The 23,520-nt window shown below is 47.0% G+C and overlaps 3 protein-coding genes across 4 annotated transcripts in view; 2 read left to right on the plus strand and 1 right to left on the minus strand.

Annotated features, from left to right (window-relative positions):
- Positions 1-2,680, plus strand: part of LOC118832681 (ras-related protein Rab-6B-like) — a 74,755-nt gene extending 72,075 nt beyond the window's left edge. Inside the window, exons 2-7 of the mRNA XM_036740012.1 lie at positions 93-146; positions 1,082-1,187; positions 1,294-1,405; positions 1,741-1,834; positions 2,131-2,197; positions 2,610-2,680. Coding sequence (XP_036595907.1) covers positions 93-146; positions 1,082-1,187; positions 1,294-1,405; positions 1,741-1,834; positions 2,131-2,197; positions 2,610-2,680 — 504 coding nt within the window. The remainder of the gene's footprint in view (positions 1-92; positions 147-1,081; positions 1,188-1,293; positions 1,406-1,740; positions 1,835-2,130; positions 2,198-2,609) is intronic.
- A 3,159-nt stretch (positions 2,681-5,839) lies between these two features.
- PDZD11 (PDZ domain containing 11) lies at positions 5,840-9,046 on the minus strand. 2 transcript variants are annotated; one of them, XM_036740153.1, is made up of 7 exons: positions 8,904-9,046; positions 7,842-7,941; positions 7,004-7,087; positions 6,829-6,885; positions 6,484-6,582; positions 6,285-6,345; positions 5,840-6,119 (listed from the first exon to the last, which is right to left on the minus strand). In XM_036740153.1, the coding sequence occupies exons 2-7, from the start codon at positions 7,926-7,928 to the stop codon at positions 6,085-6,087; spliced, it is 423 nt and encodes a 140-aa protein (XP_036596048.1). In that variant the 5' UTR covers positions 7,929-7,941; positions 8,904-9,046; the 3' UTR covers positions 5,840-6,084. The 2 variants fall into 2 exon arrangements, with proteins under 2 accessions (XP_036596048.1, XP_036596047.1); XM_036740152.1 differs by having other exon boundaries at positions 6,532-6,582; positions 8,904-8,987.
- A 146-nt stretch (positions 9,047-9,192) lies between these two features.
- KIF4A (kinesin family member 4A) overlaps positions 9,193-23,520 on the plus strand; it is a gene marked incomplete at its 3' end in the record, with an annotated part of 74,222 nt that continues 59,894 nt past the window's right edge. The window contains 7 exon segments of the mRNA XM_036740086.1: positions 9,193-9,262; positions 10,172-10,312; positions 10,397-10,514; positions 14,729-14,919; positions 16,652-16,744; positions 22,063-22,229; positions 22,405-22,499. Coding sequence (XP_036595981.1) covers positions 10,190-10,312; positions 10,397-10,514; positions 14,729-14,919; positions 16,652-16,744; positions 22,063-22,229; positions 22,405-22,499 — 787 coding nt within the window.

Consider the following 23,520-nt stretch of genomic DNA (forward strand, 5'->3'; position numbering starts at 1 on the left):
CTCTCTCTTTCCTCTCTTCTCTCTCTCTCTCTCTCTCTCTCTCTCTCTGTTTTTCTCCTCCCCGCCCCCCCCCATCTCTCTCCCTGTCTCAGGCAACTATTGGGATCGATTTCTTGTCTAAGACCATGTACCTGGAGGATCGTTCAGTAAGTGATCCAAAGTTTAAGGGGTAGACTAATTGGTAGACCAGCTCTTTCATGGTACAATGGAAAAAACCGAGATCCCAAAAGGGGAAGGAACTTGCCCAGTGTCACACAGCATACCAGGTTTTCTGGTTCTCAGTGTAGTGTTCTTTTCATTATAAGATGTGTAGCTTCAGACCTTCAACTTTCTACCTTCTCCATGCCATAAGCTTCCTGACTTCTCCAGTTCCTAAGGCTTATGAAGACCATTTCAATACAGCCTGCTCAGACAGTCTGATATATTTGTCAATTTCCCATATATCTTGGATAGCAAACTTTGATCAGAGACATTTGATGCAGAGATTCCCCTACCCCTGACAGTATTCCTTACTAGCTGCATTCTATTCAAACCAAACCTTTTAATTTTATCATTGAAATTGTCCCTTGCCTTTTTTGATCACCTCAATCTCTTTCTTGGTCAAGAATTCTCCTCCCAGCCATAGTTGTACAAGAACCTCCTTCTATTCTCCTCTAATTGTAAAGTGCCATCACCTTTTATAGTTAGGGCAAGTATTCATTTGGAGGTTTTTGTTGTATATATCAAGATACTGGTCTAAACTTGATTTCTGCCAAATGGTTTTCCAGTTTTTCCCAGGCATTCTTGTTGGATACAGAATCGCTGCCCCAGTAGTTTGGGTTCTTAGGTTTATCGAACACTGGGTCTGGCTTATCTAGTATGTTCCACTAATGTACTTTTTAATTTATTTAACCAGCACCAAAGCATTTGTACTGCTATTCTACAATTAAGTTGGAGATCTGGCGCTAAAAGGCTCCCTTCATCCCTACTTTTTTGCATTATTCCCCTCCAAATGAACATTGATTTTGTCTAGTTGTGTAAGGTAGTTAACCTTTTGGGAGTTTGGTCAGCACAGCACTGAATCTGTAAATGTTCTCTGCAGGTTAGGCTGCAGCTATGGGACACCGCTGGCCAGGAGCGCTTCCGAAGTCTAATTCCCAGCTACATCCGGGATTCCACTGGTGCTGTGATTGTTTATGATGTTACAAGTGAGTACTCTGGGATTTCATGAATTCCTGGTATGGAAAGTGGAAAAAGAGACAGGAGGAAACTATTCTCTGAGAATCTTGGCCTCCCCATACCTTTTCTCTATAGACCTCAGCACCTTCTACCAGACAAGCAGGTGGATAGATGATGTTCGGGCAGAACGAGGTGAAGACATCATCGTCATGTTGGTAGGGAACAAGAATGACCTGGGCCACAAGAGGTGAGAGATTCAAGGGCAGAGTCTTGGGGTAGAGACTGAGGGCCTCTCATGGACCATCTACTGCCTGGGCTCTAGATGGGCCAGGTGTGCTGGGAAGATCAGGGAAGAGTTGCTAGTACGCAGGAGCCAGAGTCTTGGGGCTAGTGATTCTAGGGCTCTTAGCCCAAGGTAAGTTGAGAAGCAGGGAGAGCTGATTTAGGGGGCTGCCCTACCGACTTCCTGCTGAGTTAAATGTGGGCTCTCTATTAGTGACTATCTTGGAAAAATTTGTTCCTGGGGCACAAAGGGTCTTCCATACCTCCATATCTGACCCCATCCCTCTCTGGTCTGTCCAGGCAAGTTACATCAGAGGAGGGAATACAAAGAGCCAGGGAAATGAATGTCATGTTTATTGAGACTAGTGCCAAAACTGGACACAATGTCAAACAGGTAATGCCTGGTTCTGCTTCCCTTGAAGGCATCCCCATCTCAGCCTGCCCTTAGCTGTTTGGTGTTTACCGTCTTGGAGAAAAGGAGAAAGCTCAGTTGGCTATGTGGTCCCAGATGGAAGCCCCTTAAACTTAAAATGAGGACCAGGACTGCCCTTTGTCCATATACAGTCCTGGAGATTCCATTCCCCCCTCGCCCCCATGTCACCCCGACACACGCACAGTCATACACCCTACAAAACAAATCTATATATATATTATATGTGTGTATATGAATGTATGTATGTCTATCCCTAGCTCTTCCGACAAGTGGCTGCTGTTCTTCCTTTCATGAATAGTGTCTCAGACCAAAGCCAAGGCGAAAGTATCCTATTTCCCAGCCCCGTGAGGGGCCAAGGAGGGAGTGAGTGGGGGCAGGGAGGCATATAAGGTTCCTTGGCCAGGGGCAGGGAGCTGAAAAGATCAGAGTTTTGGCACCCCGGGAGGGGGAGAAAATCGAACTGACTTTACTTATTTAAGGCCTGAGGAGTTGCCTGCCTGGTTCCTCTTCCATCCACACCTCCCTCCAACACACACACACACACACACACACACACACACACACACACACACACACACACACCCCTCTGAATTCCAAGACGGAAGGTTCAGTTTGCCTCAATGAGCCACCCCTCCACTTTGCCCCACTCCTCCTGGCAGCCCTGGTCCTCGTTCTGGAGCTCTCTCCCATCCCCGCCCCGCCCACTGCTCTCGACTTTCCTTAACCCCCTCCCCAGTGGTGGAAATCATCCTGGAGAAGCCCAATGAGCCAGTTGCTGAAGACGGCGGCGGCAGCTGCTGCTGCTGAGGGCCCAGCCCTGTTCCACTGGTTCCTCCTCGGAACCCCCACCTTCCCGTAGGCGGGATCTATTTGCTGGATTTGGGCCTTGCGCTTCCAGTTTTGCACCCCCATCTGAGGCTCCGTCCCTCATGTCACTCCCTCGCTAACCCTTCCCGCGCGTTGACACCGCAGCCCGGAAGCCGCGGACACTTGGTCAGTTTCATCCCGGGGGAGGCCGGTGTGCGGGACTGGACTCTCTGGAGGTCGGTGCCCGGCGGCCCTTTCCCAGCCTAGTCTGGATGGCCTCCAGGGGTGGGGAGGTCTCGATCGGCCCCCGGTCCTTAACTTGCCCTGATCTTCCCTGTTCCATTCACTTCTTTAATAAACAGCTTGTCTTCGCCCCCCACCCCTCGCCTAGTGCCTCTGCCCATCTTGGCCGCCCACCCCCTCCTTTGGAGCGCCTTGCACACTGGGCAGGGCGGCTGACGAAGCTCTGAGGGCCCCTCCCCCTTCCTCCCCACCGCGGATTGGGTGGGGGGCGCGGGGGCGGCAGTGGCGGGAGGTGGGGCGGCGGGGAGCTACCCGAGAAACTCTGGAGGACTCTGGGTGAGCGAAGCGGCCCCTCCCTGGCAATCCGTGGCTTTTTAGAGCGGCCAGTGACGTAGGAGCCGCAGAGATGGGGCTGTCCGTGTGACCAATAGGAGCGAGCCTTCGAGGCTCAGCCAATCGGCTTCCGCTGCTGCTCTCGCCTGCATGCCTTAGGTTTCTTCTCCGACCCAGGAGCACATGCTGACGGACGGACTGACCGACTTGAGAGTGAGACAGACGAGCAGTCTGGGCTGTCCCACTGGCCATCCAGCCTCCCTCTTGGCCTGGATGCTCGGCGGCCCGCGGCCTGACCTTCCGTCCTAGCCCTCCGGCGGCCCTGTTCCGGTCCGTGGCCAGCGCGTTCCTGCAGCTCCCTACCTGACAAACTAGTGCTGCTTCTGCCCCTGCTGAGGCCGGCTCTCGTCCCATGGAGGCCGTCCAGCTTCCCCAAGAACTGTCTTTTGAGACATCCAGAGCGCATAACAAATACAGGGGCGGCACAGGGTCCACTGCCCTCGAGATCGAGGTGGACCCGAAATGCGCCATGCAATTCCAGGGACAAATGTCGTTCAACTCCAGGTGTATGTGTGTGCGGGGGGCGGGGGGGATCCTCGGCCTGGAGAGAGGGCAGGAGTTAAGCAGCGTCATTCCAGCCGTGGGGGAGGTCCAGGAGCTAAGGGGATGCTGTCACTCTCACCCGGCTGCAGTTTCCATCACATGTGCCCCACTGGGCCAGCTTCCTTCGGTCTAAGCAGCTCTCGAATGAGCGCCCCCACCCTGTTTAGTCCTGGCCTGACCACGAGGCCACTTGAGGGCCTTCAGTAATGTTTGTCAGCCATGCTCATGAATGGGATGAGCAGCTGGCTGGGCCCAGAACCTTCAGGGAGGATTGTACCTGGGTGGAGCTGACCCTACCCCAGGCAGGTACAGATGTTCCTTTCCTGGGTCCTGGGGCGATGGCTCCCCAGAGCAGTACGATGCGGTCAAAGGATGAAGCTATGGTCTAGGGTTTTGCTTACCAGCGCCACCTAGTGGGGAGGACCTTACTTTCTCTCCCGATCACAAACCTTCAGTGCCAAATTGACATCGAGGTTTCACCAATGGAAACAATATATAATATGCTACATGACCGCAAATACCAGAACCACTGGGATTTTAATGTGCTGGAAACCTTTGGTATCAATCAAATCACCAACCCTGTAGTCCTGGGCTATTATGCCTGTGCAGGCAGGGCAAGGCCCCCTGGTGGGGGAATTCCCAAGGGGCTGTGTCCTTGAGGAGAAGAGGTGGTACTCAACCTCCAATCAGGACATGCTGGGGGCAGGAGCTCTTGGCCAAGCCTGGGACCAGAGCACCCAGAGTACCCTTGCCTGTCTTGGGGCAGAGTGATATCTGGGGAAGAGGCTTTTAGCCTTAGCCTAAGTCCTTTGGAATCTAAGGATCTTGGGGAGAGGGGGAGAGTGAGAGAGGGGGCCTGGCAGATCAGATCATTAGCGTCTCCAGCACACATCTCGCAATCTTGGCTGTTGGCCATCCATAGAGGTTAGAGACCCCTAGCCAGACATAGGAGATTGGAAAATGGCCAACGACCAAGTCTCTCATTTGTCCCAGGCTGCCTCCTGTCTGGGTTACCAGCTTGGGTGTCAGAATCCACAGATGGGTTCATTGCCTCCAGCTCTGCCTAACTTGCCCTCCCTAGTACTATACACAAGAACATGGTGCAGGCCCTGTCCGTTCTGGGTCTGCTGAGCCTCACAGGACCCCAAAGTTGTCCTCTCACAGGCACTGAACCAGCTTGATCCCAAGAGTGACTTCACATGATGGACAGAATGAAGCAGGAACCTAAGAGGCAAACTATGTCTCTATTGATGGTAATGTCCTTGGCTTGCTAGTTTCTATGTACTGTTGGTGCTTATAACCTGAAAGATCTTTTTTATCATGGAGAACATCACAAAGAATCTGTCAGAGTAAGCCTGGGCCCGGGGCTTGGTAGCAGGCACTGTTCTGCTCAGCCCCACTTTGGATCTGTTTCCAAATGTGGAGGTACCTTCTTACCCGTTCCCTTCCCAATTCTGACTCTCTTTTGTTCAGATTCATGCCCCAGGTGGTAGCAACCCAGGTTTTCATTTACCTGGATCCAATTGTGAATGATGGGAGAGAGGGGAGCAGGAGCCAGGGTGGGAGAGAGGGCAGAAAAGGCTCTCCTGATTTGGGGAAGCCAGAGGTGGGGCCTATGCTGACCCCACTAAGCTTCTACCAGCTTTATTTCTACCCTTTAGCAGATGCTGAGGAAACTCCACAAGTACCCAGAATGGAAGCAACAGTGGAGTGGGCCCCTAAAGCCTTGGCTCTTCCCAGAACAGAACCTCTTAGCCAGAATGCCTGTAGAGGAGCTGGCAATGCAGAAGTCAGCCTCCCTGGATCCCAGGGATGTCTCTGTAGTGTCTGCCAGAGTCTGGGTGGTTTCTAGGGTGACTTTCCTCCTTCCTAACTCTAACTCACCTGAGTGCTCCTTGGCCACCTCATAGGTCACTCCTGCCTGTTACAAAGACTTTCCCACCCCACTCCCTCCCTGCCTCGAATATGGTACTTGCCACATTAACAGTAATCCAGATTTTCCTTTTATTTAGCTGGAGGGGGTGGGGAGAAGGGAAAATGAGGTTTCCATCGGGCTCCCTGACTCAGATCAATGCTGGCACAGAGGAAGAGGATTCCCCCTAGAAATAGGGCCTGAAGCCCACCCAGAAAATGAGGAAAAGTGCAGTGTAGTCGGGGGCAGTGCAGGATTTCCCAGGTGCTTCCTAAGTCAGTCAGGTATCCCAGGTAGATTCTACATGCAGCTTCTAGTGCACAGTCCTCTCCTTCTGTCGATGGTAATCTGGGAATGGAAGAACCCATGGGAAGCCCAGGCAGAGAGCCCGCCTCCCCCTCTCATCCCAGTTTCTGCTGCTAAAGAGTCCTATAACCCAGGGCCCCCCAGCAATTACAGGTGGATCTGGGACTATGAGCTCCAGAGCCAAGGGCCTGTCACTCAGAAACGTACTGTAGGGGAAGAATCGGACCCGCATGCTGATCTCTCGGGCTGTCTTCAGAATCTCCACAGCCTGAAAGGCAGAAAGAGCTAGGAAAAAGGAGAGACAGAGGCCACACCCAACCCCCCCACCTCTCCCCCCCCAACGCAGGCCATGTGCTACTCTTCATTTCCTGAGCTGCCCAATCTGACCCATCCGCTATACCCCAACCTTGCTGTGCTCAATATCTTGGAAATCCACTTCATTCACAGCTAGGACCTGGTCTCCTTCCTGTAGTCCTGCCCGATGGGCATCTGAATCAGGAATCACCTGTTGGGAATATGAAGGACACATGATTGGTGTAGGAAAATGGCTTTGTAGGGAAGAGGGTATGAACCAGATAGGGGGAAGCTGATTTGGCAGTTAGGGGGATCAAACTGAGAAATGGGTCTGCCATCAGTTAAGAGTTGCTTTGTGGACAGAGTATCCATCCCCTAGCCAAAGGCCAACTGGAGTTTTATTTTCATATACCCTGGTCAAATGCAATGAAAGAGGTCACCTTCCTCGCTGACCCACCTTGGAGATGAAGATACCCAGTTGGGAGGCCTTTCCCCCACGGATGTTAAATCCCAACTGTAAGAGAAGAGCACAATGAAGAATATTCAACAGAGAAGGCACCACAGACAAGAGTATCAACAGTGAAGTTTGGCACTGAAACCTGGCACAAGAAAAGGCTGCTACACAGGCTCACCTGGGCTCCTGGGGGCTTCTTCAGTGTGATGGTTCGAGGCAGGAACTGGGTCAATTCATTGTTGTAGTCTGGGTGGTAGACCCTCTGCAATACATAGCCCACCCCCAGGAATCACATTCCCTTTCCAGGGGTCCTCCCTCTGTTCTACTTTCAGATCATTCTGGAGCCAGGACAAGAGAAAGGAGCCATGGTACAAGGAGGCCCACCAATATCACCCAGCTCCTCCTGATGAAATGAAAACCATTAGGCCCTCCATGTTTAAAATGCCCTAGAAGGGAACAGCTTGGGCAGAAATTAGGTACAGTATAACTATAGTTGTTTGGGCAGCTAGGTGGCCAGTGGATAGAGCACTGGGCCTGGAATCAGACTCATCTTTCAGAGTTCAAATCCAGCCTCAGACACTTACTAGCTGTGTGACCTTGGGCAAGTCCCTTAACCCTGTTTGCCTCAGTTTCCTCATCTGTCAAAGGAGCTGGAGAAGGAAATGGCAAACCACTCAGGTATCTTTGCCAAGAAAATCCCAAATGGGGTCATGGAGAGTTGGACACGACTGAAATGACTCAATGATAAGAAATGGTTGTTTAGAAGGTCCCTTCCCAGGGTACGCACACACTGGAGATTTGCTATTCCACATGAGAGGTGCCAGGGACAGAGTGGGATGTCAAGAGGCCTTTACAGAAGGTTCCCAGGCAGCACAGTGAGGCAGATTTGCTTCATTCTAGGCCTTACCCAACAATCAATCACTGACTCCATTCTATCCTCCAGGCACCAAAGCCCTGAGTCACAGCAGCCTCCCCATTCCCCACTGCCCCCACACAAGAACTGGATAACAACACACCTCGTGAGGAGGAATCCAGGCTGGGGGATTCTCATAAGGTGGCAGGAAGACTACCGGGTAATCATCATAAGGAATCTGGCCTTCCATTTCTGGAGAGGGGCTGACGGGCACAAACATAAACGGGCATTCAGCTCAGAAGGGCAAGGCAAACCAGGGCACAAACGATTGAGAGAGTGCTGGTTCTGGACCAGGGTTCAAATTCTACCTTGGGGAAATCACTGCCTCTCTCTGGGTCTTTGTTGTCTGCCTCTGCAGCCCCTTCCAGCTCTTGCTCTAAAATTCTGTAGTTCAATCTGGGCATCAGAATGATGCCAAAGTGATCTGAGTCAAACCCTCCCTGCTCCCTCCCTCCCCCCACCCCCCATGACTGTTAGCCTGGCTCAGACAAGGAAATCCTGAAAGCTGGAATTAAGAGGCGGGGTGGGTTCTGGATCTGTTACCTACAGGGGCACCGGATGCCAAGACCCCCCAACACACACACACTCTCTCACACATTCTGAAGGCCTATCCATAATACCCATGCATACGCATATGTACAAAGTCTGGTTGGATAAAAAGGAGATAATATTTGGAAAGTGCTTTGCACACTTGAAGGCTATGGCACCTAGGTGGCAAACTGGATGAAACCTTGGGCCTGGAATCGAGAAGACCTCAGTTCAAAGTTATTAGCTGCAAGTCACTGCACCTCCATCTGCCTCAATCTTCTGGGAATCATAATAGCACCTGCCTCCCAGGGTCGTTGTGAGGACCAAATACTTGTAAAGTGCCTAGCGCCCAGTAGGCGCTTAATAAATAATTATTCCTTTCCCTTCGGTGCCCCTTCAGGTCTTTGAGAGAAGGCATGGCATGCCTAGGGTCCCAAACTAGGAGGTGTGAGAGACAGGACACGACCCCGGCTCTTCCAGGCTCAGCAGACGCAGGGGGGCTGGGAGGCATGGGCGCAAGCCAGCTCGCAGCAGAGATCGAGCGGGAGAAGCCCTTGGCCAGGGCGAGCCAACCTTCTCGGCTTCCCTCGCCTTCTCCCCGCGCCCCCGCCCCCTCTCCGCGCCGCAGCCGCCTCACCTGGACTGGGGCTCCGGCGCCACCGCCAGCTTGGACTTTCGGGCGCCCGTGCCGGTGACTGAGATCCGGAAGCGGAAGCGAAGAGGACCCCGGCAGGCGGGGAGCTCGGGAGAGCCCAGCCCAGCCCAGCCGCGGTGTCTCCCTCGGCGGGGCGGGGCGCCGAGGGGGCGGGGCGTGCGCCTGCGCTCCGGGACTCGCCTCCGCCCCGAGGCCCCGCCCCCTGCGTCGGCCCGGGGATTGGCCGGCCCCGCCCAGGTCGGTTTGAAACTTGGCGGTTAAGAGGTGCGGCGGCGGTGAACGCGGCCCAGGACGCCTCGGGAAGGATTTCTTTCGGCGGCGGGGAGCCCGGAAGCCGGCGGGTGAGCGGCGGGAGGAAGCCGGCCGAACGAGGCCCCGCGTGAGGGAAGGCCGAGGCTGGCGGGGACGTTCTCGGCCGTGGGTGGGAAGGCCTCATAGAACGGTGGGGGGGGTCGCGGCCCTCGTGGGGAGGGGGGAGGCAGAGGAGATATCCCGGGTGTTAGAGGTAGACGGCGGGGTGGGGGGAGGTGAAGAAATGCTGACGTCATGAAAAGTCTGAAAGTTGGGGGGCAGGAGTCGGGAGAGATGAAGAGCCTGAGAGGTTGGCGTCTTGAAGGGGCTGAGAGTAGCAGGCCTAGGAGACTGGGGCTAGTGGAAGGAAGCTTGGGACCCCGAAATTCAAAGGCCAATGACGCGGGGCCTGCCTGGCCCAATTCCACCCAAGCCTTCTTCAGTGAGAGACGAGGTCTATGAAAACACCTGTTGAAGAATCTGAGCCTTTGTGGCCCTTGTATTGACAAGCAGGGGGGCTAGATTGAACGTGAGCACGCTAATGGAGGCGAGATGGACCTTTTATACAGAAGGCTGTGGGAAGATCTGGATGGGATCTAGGAGTAGTCTGGGGACAGAGAAAGGGTCTAGGGTGGGGCCAGGTGCAGACCATGAGGAACACTGGGAAAGGTCCAGGGACTTTTCCTTTTTGGGGTCCAGATCCCACACCCGTCACTAAAGAGATTTCCACCATTGTGAAATGGATAAGTAGATGGGGGAGGGGTTTGAAGAGTCTGAGGAGGTTGAGGTGCATATGAGAAGGCCAAAGGCATTGGGAGACTGAGGAAATTTTGGCAGTTGTGTGGAAACTGAGATGAGAGTGAGGTCATTGGGGCTTTTGTGAAAGGGTTGAACAGACTGGGAGGTCCTCAAGTCAGGAACCCCGCCCCCCCAACAGTCCTCACCTTTCTTGCTGGCAGGATCAAAGCTTCAAGATAATGACGAAGGAAGAGGTGAAAGGTATCCCAGTCAAGGTGGCCCTGCGCTGCCGCCCACTTCTCCCCAAGGAAATTGATGAAGGCTGCCATACCTGCCTTTCCTTTGTGCCTGGAGAGCCTCAGGTAAGAGGCACCAATGACCTTGCCCAGTGAGTGGGGCTTATCCTCCCCACCCAGCTTACCTCTGCCTGTTCTTTGCTCTTCTAGGTGATAGTTGGCAATGGGGACAAATGCTTCACCTACGACTTTGTGTTTGACCCATCAGTGGAGCAGGAAGAAGTCTTCAACACAGCAGTTGCTCCTCTCATAAAGGGCATCTTTCAAGGTGAGGGAGCACCTTGCCTTAGTATCAGGGGATACCTCTCCGGTCACTAGGGCCGTCTTGTCCATGCTGTCTTTGAACCTTCTTACTCTTTAGACATACTTAGCCCTTGTGACTGCAAAACCAGAAACTGTTGCTAAGGCTGCCACCCTGTTCCAAAAGTACAAGAGCAACATTCAGAGTGACATTTGTTTATCTTGTAGGATGCCACGGTGCTGCGATTCAGTTGACAAGTTAAAATGCAATGTGATGTAAGACATTTAGGGATTTAAAAAAGAAAAAGCGATCCGTCTAAAACAAGGTTTCTAAACCTTTTTCATGTTGTGGAGTCTGGTGAAGCCTATGGAGCTTTTCTCAGAATTGTATATTTAAATGTATAGAATGCAATACATGGGATTACCAAGGAAACAGATTATGTTGAAGATGTAATTTTTTTCTCATCTGAGTTCACAGAAGTGGAGGTGGGGAGAGAACAAGCATTCGTTAAGTTCCTACTGTGTGCCAAGCATTGTGCTACGTGCTTTATAAAGATTATCTCATTTGATTATTACAACAACTCTGGGTGGTAAGAGCTGTTATTATCCCCATTTTATAGCTCAGGAAACTGGGGCAGACAAAGGTTGTTATTTGCCCAATGTCACACCACTAGTAAATGTTTAAGATGGGATTTGAATTCAGATCTTCCTGACTCTAGGCCCAGGGCTCTATCCACTGTGCCTAGCCATTTCTGGTTAAGAACATCTCATCTAAAAGAAGCAGAAATAAAAGGATTTATCAAATTGAAATGACCTTAAGTATTGTCAAGCACAAGTTCATTACCAATACAGGAATTCTTAGTAAATGATTTTCCAGCACCTGCTAAAACATTACTAGTTACAGGGAGCTCCCTGTCTCTCAGTGCAGTTCGTTCTATTATCGGACAGCTAGAACACTCTGGAAAGAAGCTTTTCCACACGTTGATTCTGTCCTTCGAGCTTGAGCTGCTTGCTAAAGCTGTCGAGTTGAACCTTTCACTCACACAGTTGTCTTTCAGACTTTTGAAGACAGCAGCCATCTTCCTTCTAAGTCTCTTCGTGCTAGACACCAAACATGCCCACTTAAGCTTTTTCTTATGTGACATCATTTCCGACACCTCACAAACCTACCCTTCTACTTGTAGTTCTGTGACTGTGGCCAAGTCCCTTAACCCTTCTGAGCCTCAGGGGGTTGGTTTTGTTTTATTTTAAGACTGACAAATTGTGTGGGAAGTAACCTGTACAATAAGGTTGACAGCTTGAGGGAGAGGTGCCTTAGAGAGCATCACTACCTTCATGGATGAGGAGCTGGAGGCCTAGAGTCCAACAGGCAGTGAATCTCAAAGCCTGAATGGGAACCCAGGACTTCTGACTGTCAAGATCCTAGTTCATGATCAGATGTTCTAATTAAGTTTATAATTCTGTGTACTTGTAGCATGACTAGCCTATGCTGTTGATTAAAGCAAGAGACAGTAATGTTAGCTCCTTTCTGTTATAATCTAGGAACAGCTGAGATTATGCTTTTCTGCAGAGCAGAGGCTCTTGCGCCGCTGCATGGTCCATAGGTCCGTATGCCTGAGGGTAGTCCTAATGGCGCCAGAAGAGTAGCCTTTCCATGGATGCTCTTTCTAGGCGTTCATGGTGCTAAATGTATTTGTGCCTTAGGTACAGTGTCCATTATTATTAAACATTTTTATATGCAAGATAAACTTTGTGTTCAGCAGAAAAGTGGCTGCATCTTTTTTTAATGAAGGGAATGTGGTTGACTTAAATTATTTCCTAAATTATAAAATGCCAAACTACAGAAGCTACAAAGATGTTAATTATGGTCATGTATTTAGAGCTCACTCATCTGACACCCTTTAACTTGGTAACAGAGCCAGAAAATCAGGAAGTAAACAAAAACAAAAAAGCTTGTGGGTGGCCAAACGAAAGGTTCCAAAACCATCCCCATGCTCATAGGGGAGGCTGACTTAGAAAATAAAATACAAAATCTCTTCGTTGTCATGTTCCCCCACCCCACCCCCAAGAGAAGCATCAAAATAACAGACAGAAGGAACTGGAACAGACAGCAGGTAGCCATGATGATGGCAAGAAGCAACAGGGACACCCTGAGAGAGAGCATAGGTCCAAAAGTGGACTGTATTCAAAGCACAGAAGTCTGGGCTCTTTCAGTAAGTAAGGGTAACAAGCCTGACATATATTAATACAGGTTATATTACAGAACAATAACTGATATGACCCCTGGTATTCAAAAACAAATTAAATTGTGTTCTGTATACAAACTGTGGGCAGCTAGGTGGGCCTGGAATCAGGAAGACTCATCTTCCTAAGTTCAAATCCAGCCTCAGACACTGCCTAGCTGTGTGACCCTGGGCAACTCACTAACCCTGTTTGCCTCAGTTTCCTCATCTGTAAAGTGAGGTCACAAAGAATGGGACATGCCAGAAACAACAGAATAACAACAAAAAAACAAACTGTTGGAAAACTTCCTTCTGTGGAATATCTTATTCTCCACTGATGCTCTCTAAAGGAAATGTTGCTATAGTGACCTTCAGAGATCATGAGACAAAAACTTCCACACAAATTGAGTTTCAAAGGAGTGTGAATGGTGACCAACAGACAATCAATCAACTAGCAGTTATTATGTGCAGAGTTCTGTTGCCATATTTGTTCTTTTTAGGTTTTAGAATGGTTGACCTACAAGTGACATTTACAGAGCATGCATTGGAACCTCATCCCTTTACAGATAGGGAAACTGAGGTACACAAAGGTTATAAATGGCTTGACTGTAGTCATATAGTTGGTTAATGGGAGAGCTAGGATGAATTCAGACCTGGAAGGGACCTCAGAGGCCATTTGGTCTAGCCTAGACCTGCCAAAAACAGGTCGTCTCATCTCACCTTTGCTTAAAGACCTCCAGTGTGAGGGGAAGTGCTGTCTCGTGGGGCAGCCCACTCTTTGGGATAACTCTCATGGGAAGATCAGATGAGATGATGGATGTAAGACACTTAAATGTTGGCCATTATGATGACTGTTGTTGTCCTACCTTTGAGTCATCTGTCTCTTTATGCCTTGATTGAAGTCACTGGTAAACTCTTAGGCAGCCCAGGGATCCTCTGTTCCGAGAGGTCTCTTTCCAAGATGGCATTGGCATGTATTTATGATGACTCTGGGTCATTCATTTGGTTTGAACTCCTATCTAATAGTACCACTGTCTAGCTCACAACTGTCCATCTTTTCCAAGGGAATAGAAGGAAAATTTGTCAAACACTTTCCTAAATCCTGTCAGGATTATTATTACTATTATCACTAGCATTCCCCTGATCTACCAGTGAAGTAAGTATTAAACCGAAATGAGGACATTAATCTGGCATCTCTCAGGAGACCTTGGTATCATCTGCAGCTCCCTGCCATGAGCACCATAACCAGGAACCAGGGCCAAGGACAGAGGCAATGTCACCACACAGAAGCAGCTGAAAATTACGCTTTTTTTTTTTTTCATCTAAATCTGGTGGCTTAAACTCAAGAGTAGCTACTTGCTTTTATCTTTTCAGTTTGGAGCTTCAGCTCCGTAACATCTGACATATTTTGTATGAAGGCTTAAGGCTTACAGAGCTTTTTTCATCACAACTAGTGTGTGAGTGGCAGAGCTGGGCCTTGAACTCAGGGCTTCTGATTGATTCCAAATCTGATTCTATTTCCTTCTGCATAGCACAGACTTGGTAACAGTAGTTATTCCATTCACAGTGGTGAAAGAAAGCTGACCCTAAGATCATTAGCAGAGCTAGGAGGTTACAGTAATACCAGAGTCAAAGTGACTTTCTGTATGAGGAAATAAGTGAGAGGAGGAAGCTTGTTCATGCTAAAGGACTTTGCACCTGAGTTGCCCTGGAGGGTTCTGACTGTGGTTTGGCTTTTTGGGTCAGAGAATAGCATTCTAGTATATGGGGATTCTGTTTGGATGTGTGTTTTCAGCTAAGGGAGATTGTTAATAACAAATTCATACTAAGCTTACTTTCGACTTTGCATGGCTTCTGAAACTTGCAATCTTTTTTAGGGGTAGATGTGGTCTAGGCATTTTTTTTTTGAGACTGCTTGATTTTAGTGATGGTGGAGTTAGTGGATTCTAGTTGAAATAGGCCAGGGTATTTTTGGAATGAGCAGATTCTGAGAAGCGTGTGTGATCTCTGTTCTGCCCAGGGTATAATGCAACTGTTCTGGCCTATGGACAGACTGGTTCTGGAAAAACATTTTCAATGGGAAGTGCATATACTGAAGCTCAAGCGCAGGAGCCAACAATTGGGGTCATCCCTCGGGTAATACAACTACTCTTCACAGAAATGGACAAGAAGGCAGACTTTGAATTCACCCTGAAAGTGTCTTACTTGGAGGTAAGTGTTCTGAATTCCAAATAACTTCTGCTGAATTAAAGCATACACTGCAGGGGTGGGGAACCTGCAGCCTCAAGGCCCCATGTGGCCCTCTAGGTCCTCAAGTGGGGCCCTTTGACTGAATCCAGACTTCACAGAACAAAGCCTCTCAATAAAAAGATTTGTTCTGTAAAACTTGGACTCAATCAAAAGGCCATACCTGAGGACCTAGAGGGCCGCATGGGGCCCTGAGACCACGGGTTCCCCACCCCTGGAGTGTAGACTAATGCTTTCCTCAGCCAAGACATATTTATCCTGAGACTGCTTGTGATGATCAAATGGTGATGTATACAAAGCTCTTTGCAAACCTTCAATTTAGTGCTATGTAAATATCATTTCTACCGTTAGACTAGTGAGCTGGGGAAGTAAACCAAGCCATGCAGTGATAGTGGTTGTGTGTATGTGGCTGGGAGGCAGTATAGTACGGTGGAATGAACACTCACTGACTCTGGAGTTAGAGAACCTAAGTTCAAATCCTCTCTCTATGACCTTGGGCAAGTCACTTGGCCTCCCTGGGTCTCAGTTTCCTCCTCAGTTAATTGAAGAGATTAAATGAGATGGTCTTTAAGAGCCCTTTCAGCTCTAGATCTCTGAGCCAATGTGTAAATGCAAATAGATCGAGATGTCAATAACTAACCTCACAACTTGAACATATGTATTTAGGGACCATTGGTACACTCCAAAAAATTAGGTAGCCATTTCCATAGGAGAGGAAAGCACTTATAGATAGTATTGCTTCATCAAAGAGTGGGAGTTAGGTTTTTGAATCAGACTTTTAAAAGACCTAACATGACCAAATATTTGATGGTTGTTGTGGAAAGCTTGATTCACACATGGGTTGGGGGGAAGCCATGTGAATAAAAGAGAGATTCTTAACCTTTTTTTTGGTTCATGGACCCCTTTGGCAATCTGGTGAAAGCCATGGACCTCTTAGATAAATGTTTTTAAATGAGTAAAATACATATGCTTACAAAGGAAAACTAACTATATTAAAATACAGTTAACACAGTATTAAAAACAAAGCTTATACGCCTCCAAATCAAGAACCTCTGGCTGAAACTTGGTTAAGATCTTCCTGCCTGACCCTTTCCTGACTAATCTAGGTGTGGTCAAAGTACTTTGGGTGCAAGCCCTGCCTTCAAGAACCTAGCACCCAGAAGCAAGCTAGTTGAATTTGTGTTGAGAGAGGGTTGTTCACCTCCTCTGCTCTTTTAAATGTCTGTGGGATCGAAGCAGCAATGAAGGTGGTGGCTGCTGGTGCCAGATGGCTGGATCTGGGGTCACCTTTTAGCTCTCTTCTTTTGTATATGCCTGCTGTTTCACCATGGAGAAAAATCTTAATTTAGTTTATAAATTATCATTTAGTATAAAAATAAAATTTCTGGAACATAATCTTTGGGTTTGAGGCTACTGTTTTGGAGACTGGATCTCCTTCTCTGACCAGAAGTATATTGGCCAGATGCCACCACTGATTACCATGGGATCTTTGACCTGCTCTGTTTCTAAACCCTCCTTAGACAGCTTGGTTCCCCACCCCACCCTTACGATCCTGGTGCCAGGCCTATGTAGTTACCTTAGCAAATTGCTCTACCAGTGTCAAGCTTTCTCTGGAGTAGGGATCACTAACCACCAGCCATGCCCAGCAGAAAGAGGCGGTTTTCATGTTTTTCTTTTGTTGTCTTGTTTTTAACAGATCTACAATGAGGAGATTCTAGACCTGCTATGCCCATCTCGAGAGAAATCCCCACAAATAAATATACGAGAAGATCCTAAGGAAGGCATAAAGGTGAATTGCTTTCTCTTTGTGACACAAATATTTGGCAATGGTGACGGTAAGGTTCAGTTCAACAAACACTTATACATACCTACTCTGTGTAAGGTACTGTACTAAGCGCTGGGGATACAGAGATAAAAATGAAACTGTCCCTGCCCTTAAGGAACTTCCGTAAGTGACTGTGAACATCACACCTCAAGATTTTTGTAGCCCCCGTTTCCTCTGAATCCAGGGTATGCTAAATATATTCCTGGATGAAAACTTTTGGGGGTAGAGTCAGAGAGGAGAGAAAGCCACATTCAGTTCTCTTAAGGATACCCATTGCTATTTTTATATATACTGATAGCAGAGTATTCATTGAGGACTTGTTTAGAACACAAAAGCTTAGGGGGCTTAACTTGCTTAGGGAATATAGGAGTAGAAGTCATATTTCTCACCCCCAGGTAGTTTACAGTCTAATTGGAGAGGTAAGACAGACATGAAACACTTTAGATCACTGCCTCTTATTGAGTGTTATATAGGCAATAAATACTCATAGAGATCAGTGGAGATTAAGAGCAGTCAGGAAAAGCTTTATGGAAGAAGCATAACTTGAATTAGGCCTTTAAAAGATGAGTATAGTTTGTAGAATTGGTCCTAGGCAAAGAGAATGTGAAGTATTTACTGAGTATCTATTCTATACAAGTCCTACTCCATTGCCTCACTGTGGCATGGAGGTGACCTTGAATTCTCAGAGGCTGTGCTGGTGGAGCAAAACTGATATTTTCTACCAAACTGAAAATACTTTAAGGATGGTCCCCTATGACAGGCTGTATCTCCTATCTTTGGAACAGCCTGGTTAGGTGTGGAAAGACTCATCACCAGCAGGTTGGCCACTAGGTGATGAATTTATTTGGCCATGGCAACCCGCAAAACAGATAAAACTACATTTGTATGAGACCCCCTTCTCCTTCTGCAGTGATGGTGGCAGAGGGTACTAAGAATCCCTGTTTTTAGACTTTATATAAACCATTAATTACCTGTTGGTACTCTAAACATGAACTCTTTGTCCAAAAACCAACGTGTTGGAATGCTACTGGAGGAACTGAATTGTGTCAACACTGACGTTCTTGCTCTAAATGAAACCAGAAAACCTAAAGAAAAGCCTTCTAGATGGAAAGATCACTTGAGTTCTCCTTGGAGAAGCAAATAAAGGAATTGGTGGAGCTGCTTTTATTGTGTGCCAAAGGTTACAAGAAAAAAAATATCATTTTGTGGAATACTTGCTAATCTCACTTTGTGTTGTTCATAACAAGCATAAGCGAAAAGGCCAACATAAAGGTAATTGTAGCTTATGTGCCAAGATCTGTCTCAGAGAATGAAGTAGAGAGATTCTATAAAGGACTTGATGAGATCCTCCAAACCAAGTTTACACAAATCAGAAGATACTAGGTGTAGGGCAAGCAAGAAGCAAAATCTCAAAAAAAGAAAGTCAACTTTGTGACACATAACGAAGGACTAGTTGCTTATGTGGGAATCACTTCAAAATCAGCTATCTGTGTAGTTAGACCTTGGACTAGTTAAAACAATGGTCCAAATCAGCACCAAGTTAGAAGAAAGGATAAAGATAAGAAAATACTACATGTCATTATAACAGCTCCCCATCTGTTTAAATGAGCTGACACTGAGCCGTGTGAAATGGCTAAAAGTCAAAACTGCTCTGATGACCATTATTTCATAGGGAATTGTAACCAAGGTAAACAGTTTTGATAAGGAGGGAGTCAAAAGAACCTATAACTTTAGCCAGCAAAACAATTTTTTTTTCTACTTCCATCAAGTTCATCATAGTTGAGGACCACATCTGTTTCAAGTAGCAGCTCCCTCTAAAACCCTGTAGAGAAAGATAATAGATGATCACAAACTGTGTTTCACAAAATAATGTAAAGAAGTTGTTGGGGAAATGAGTTTGCTGAAAGTTCGGCATGAGACCCAACTAAGCCCAAATCATGTGAGAATTTATAAGTGAAAATGGAAGGACAGATTTGTTGTAGCAATTGAGTATAATCGCTGGCAGCGGAACCACCATATTTGGACACAAAAACATCAGCCGTTGGGCTCTGCAAGGAGCTGGAAAGGACTTTTAAGAAAATGAAACTTGAATAGAGCTACTTCACCTGACTGGGCATAAAAAGAAAATGGAGATCTCACTCTATATTTATTGCCCAAGAAGAGCGACTGAGCTGACTCGGCTATCAACTTCTCTATTACATGCTTCTTTCTCATCTCTGCAAAATCTTTGTGGCTGGGTTGCACATTCAACAGGGATATCTTGATGAAATACAGGAGAAGGGAACAGGCGGCCTTTTGCCAATGACTTTGTAATAGACTCTATTGTAGACTGACTGAAAACTATAGAGAATAAAATATCCTGTTGTTTGTGTCCTGTTGACTTGGTAGAGTAAAACCTACCCTTCAAGACTTTCCACAATGCATCATGTGGCTGGCGTGTGTGTTGCACACTCCCTTGATAATGCAACTGATCATCATTCTCAAGCAAGGTATACAGCTGGGAAATATGTGCTCATCAGAGGATCTTTATGCAGAACCTCTTCCATCGCAGGAGGGGAGTCCAAATGGAAGAAGAATTACATACAGTTGGCGAGGTCTTCTAAGAGTTCCTCTTCAGGGATAGCATTGTTCTGATTATGTCAAGCCTTCGAATTCTGCACAACTCCCTTAGGAGATTGGCCTATTAATTAGTAACTCATACATGTTGCTCAGCTATGCATTTGGATGAATAATCTGTTGGCTTAGTCCATCAGTATAAACACCTTGAACAGGCACTGCAAACTCAGACTGAGCAGGGCCTGAAATTGAGTAAGTGGATGAGAGTGAGCTGAATTACATTTGGGAAATCACATAGTTCCTTCACTGAAACTTAGTTGCTGCTTGATACACATGACCATCTTTTCAACACCAGTGTTTTCCTAACAACACTACATGTCTAGAAATGGAGCCTCACAATCTCTGAAGAAGCCAGATTGAAGATGTCCCAAGGGACGTTGGAGAGATACCTCATGGGCATAAATAGACTGTCATATTCCCAAAGGTGACTTATACATAAAAGTTGACACAAAAGACATAATCAAAAATGTATATGCTCAGAAGAGGGGTCGGGCCAGTCATGCAAAGAGAACAGGAGATAACGTAACTCCCTTAGTGTTAACTTTTGACAAAATGTTCAAAGACCCTGAGGAAGACCTCCAGCATGCCGATTAGTTTCTCCATAGAAGATTTGTGGGAGGACATGGACTAGAGTCACAGAGGATGAGAAGGCATGTGGATGGGTTGTGATCTACACTGGTGGAGGGAATACCCACATCGCTGAGATCACTGATCCATTGAAGTATTGAAGTACATGTAAAAGGTACTGTGCCAAAACACCCTGGGGTAAGGATGGGGATGGGAGCAACGAAATAAAGATGAAACATAGTCCCTGCCCCCAAGAACTGCTTCACTGAGGCAATAGCCTAAATAGTCTAAGTATTGAAAATAAGTATACACCAAGGAGTGGGGGGGCATCGAGAAGAACACTAGGTTTGTAGTCACAACATGAGTTTGAATCCCAGCTCCTGTTACTTCTGGGTGACCTTGAGAGCGTCACTTTCTTTTGTTGGGTTTCTGAAAAATGAGGGGGTTGGACTGGCTAGCTATCACTATTATAAAAGCTAGCCATTGAACTAGATGGATCCCTAAGCTCTCTCTTAGCTCCCAGTCCTCTGCTACTATAAAGATTAAATGAATGACCCAAACAAGTACTTGCAAAGTTTGGAGGAACGAAAGATCACTTTGGTCTAGAGAGGTTAGGAAAGGGGTATAGAAAAAATTGTAGCCAGCACCAGGTAGGATGTGTGAGAACTAGGCTAGAAAGACTATGGAAAATATAAGGAAACTCTGGGACCGCAGACACTTTTCAACTGCTTAACTTCCCTGCCTCTACACCCACATCCCCACCCCCACCCCGAATCACTTTTGTTGTCTAGAAATGTGCTTGAGAGATTTTTTTTGACACTGAATTAGCCATGAGCCCAGAATCATATAGTCCACCTTATACCTGAAAAGAATCCCTTCCGCGATCTGCCCAACAAAAGATTATCCAGACTTTTCCTGAGAATCTCCCCTTTATCTCCTGGTGTCACACATTCTACTTGTGGATAGCTCTAATTGCTAAGAAGTTCTTCCCTAGGTCAGGCCTGAGTTTGCTTCTTTGCAGCTCCTGCTTACTGGTTCTAGTGCTGCCCCCAGGGCCAAGGAGGACAAGTCTTATCCCACATGACAACACTTTAAAGACAATTAGCCCCTCACCCCCCAAGGTCTTTTCCAGTTTCTTCAACTGAGTCTTTATTTTTTTCTTGAGGACTTCCACAGTCTTGAACTCACAGGTATTTAGGCAAGGTTTGAAGGATTGGGTTTGGGTCAGATCAGGCATTGAGTCCCGATTCAAAGTACTCAGATAATCAACATTTTCTAAGGTGCCTGCTATGTCAAGCACTGGGGATACAGAAAGAAGGCAGTCTCTGCCCTCAAGGAGCTTCCTGTCTAATGCTAAAGCCCTTAAGAAGGTCAAACCTGGCTAGCACTAGGCCACTGAAATAAAAATATCCAGCAGGCTATTGCAGATATACATCTGAAGATCAGGGCTAGAGATAAAGAATTAGGAATGATGCTAAGACTTTATAGAGTTGGAAGGAACCTTAGATGTAGTCTAATCCAAACCCTTCATTTTACAGATAAGAGAAGATTTGCCCCGGTTATACAACTAACTACTAGTACACCTGTGACCAGAACCCAGGTGTTCTGACTTCCTTTTCATACTGTGTTATCCCATAGTAAAGCTGAGGAGAAGACAAGGGCATGAGGCCAAGTAGGGAGAAGGCAGAAAGGAGAAGCAATTGTACTCCATACTTTATCTTTTGATGTTGGGTCCAGGGGAGCTCTCAATCAAGACTCCCCTAAAACTTGAGATTATTTTCCAGCCCTAAACAGCTAGGCCCTTTGCCCTGGGGCCTCTGGTACAGATTAGAGACCAAAATACATCCTACTACCAAGTCTTGGGTCTCTTAGACTGTCGGAGTCCAGAGCCATCGCTAGCTTGTGATACTGACTCTCCAGTCCTTAGCAGAGGTAGTCATTCAAAACAGTCTCGGTTTCATAGTTGTCAACATGACTTAAACAATGAGGTTTACTAAACTTATACTGAAACATAAAGACAGGACTTTTCCTCCACCAACCCCATCCTTGGTCAGACACTTGAGTTATCACAGGGACATTTTCTCTTCTTTTTGAATTAGATCGTAGGACTCACTGAAAAGACTGTTTCCTTTGCCATGGACACTGTGTCCTGCTTGGAGCAGGGCAACAACTGTAGGACTGTGGCCTCCACAGCGATGAACTCTCAGTCTTCCCGATCCCACGCCATCTTCACCATCTCCATAGAGCAGAAAAAGAAAAGTGACAAGTAAGTTTGTAGTCAACATTTCTCATGGGTTAACTCTTCTGAAGTTGAAAGTGCTTAGGTTGAGTTGGCGTAACCATTGATCTGTTGATAAGATTATATAAGTTAGCTCTGCTATTCAATTCTTTCTAGTAGGCTTAAGTGCTGCTTCCACCCAGGCATCCTATCTTTATCACAGGAATAGTAGCTTTCGATCAAAGTTACATCTCGTGGACCTGGCTGGTTCAGAAAGGCAGAAGAAGACAAAGGCTGAAGGAGACCGTCTAAAAGAAGGTAAAACAACTAGTACTGTTATTGTAAATGAAAGCCATAAACCCTCACGTCCATTTCATTTATACCTAAGTTAAACTTAAAACATGTCAGGCGTGGGAAGCCAAGAGTAAGTTGATGGGAGATACTGGTTGATGGCAAAGGAGGTGGACCAAGGCTGCTTGAAGATACCTGCTGACAGCAAGGGCCTGGGAAAAGATTCATTTGGTTCATTTGAGTAGTTTTTAAATCAATATTTTTGAAAATTTAAATTTTGAACTTAAACACTAATTTCCATATACAGAACAAAACACAAAGAGAAGATTGTGTGTGAAACTGTCTCCATTTCATAATGCTTTCTTAAAAATAGAAATTTCATACTTTACTTTCAAAACTTGTCTGTGTTTCTGTTCTCTTCTGTGTATTTAAAAATGTTTCAGTGGTTCTCTTTTTTGGGGGAGGGGACAATCAATATTACTGACCTCCTTCTCCTAGGATTTCACCCCATCCCCACCCCCCAGATCTTTGAGCTTCAGGGCCAATTATGGCATCTTGGAACTGGATGCTGGGGATCTTGGATCTCTGAGTTTCCCTGTCAGTCAGTAAATATTTGTTAAGCATCCACTATGTGCTAAGCACTGAGCTAGGTGCTGAGGGTGAAAAAGAGGCAAGACAGTCCCTGTCCTCACTACCTAGTGGAGAAGACAACGATCAAACAAATATATACAAGACAAGTAGGAAATTATTGAAAGAAGGAAGGTGCTAGAATTCTGAGGAGTTGCTAAAGGCTTCCTGGAGAAGATAGGATTTTAGTTGGGCCTCAGAGGAAGCCAATAGGTGGAGATGATCAGGGATGGGGCATAACCAGAGAAAATGTGTGAACTCGAGAGATGAAATGTATTGTTCTCTGGAACAGTAGAAGCGTCAGAGCATGTGTCAGTGAGTAAGGTGTAAAAAGCCAAAAGATAGGAGGGGGCTAGGTCAGAAAGGGCTTTGAATGCCAGAGGATTTTCTATTTCATTGTGGAGGTGAGAGGCAGTCACTT

This window comes from Trichosurus vulpecula, chromosome X (genome assembly GCF_011100635.1).
Source record: "Trichosurus vulpecula isolate mTriVul1 chromosome X, mTriVul1.pri, whole genome shotgun sequence".
NCBI lineage: Eukaryota > Metazoa > Chordata > Mammalia > Diprotodontia > Phalangeridae > Trichosurus > Trichosurus vulpecula.

Bases quoted from the DNA above. Each gene is read 5' to 3' on its own strand.
- PDZD11 (XM_036740153.1), bottom strand. From the start codon at position 7,928: ATGGAAGGCCAGATTCCTTATGATGATTACCCGGTAGTCTTCCTGCCA. The intron at 6,583-6,828 runs GTGGGTCAGCGA...TATTCCCAACAG, and splicing joins TGGGTATCTTCATCTCCAAG to GTGATTCCTGATTCAGATGC. The intron at 6,346-6,483 runs GTTGGGGTATAG...TCTGCCTTTCAG, and splicing joins AAGATATTGAGCACAGCAAG to GCTGTGGAGATTCTGAAGAC.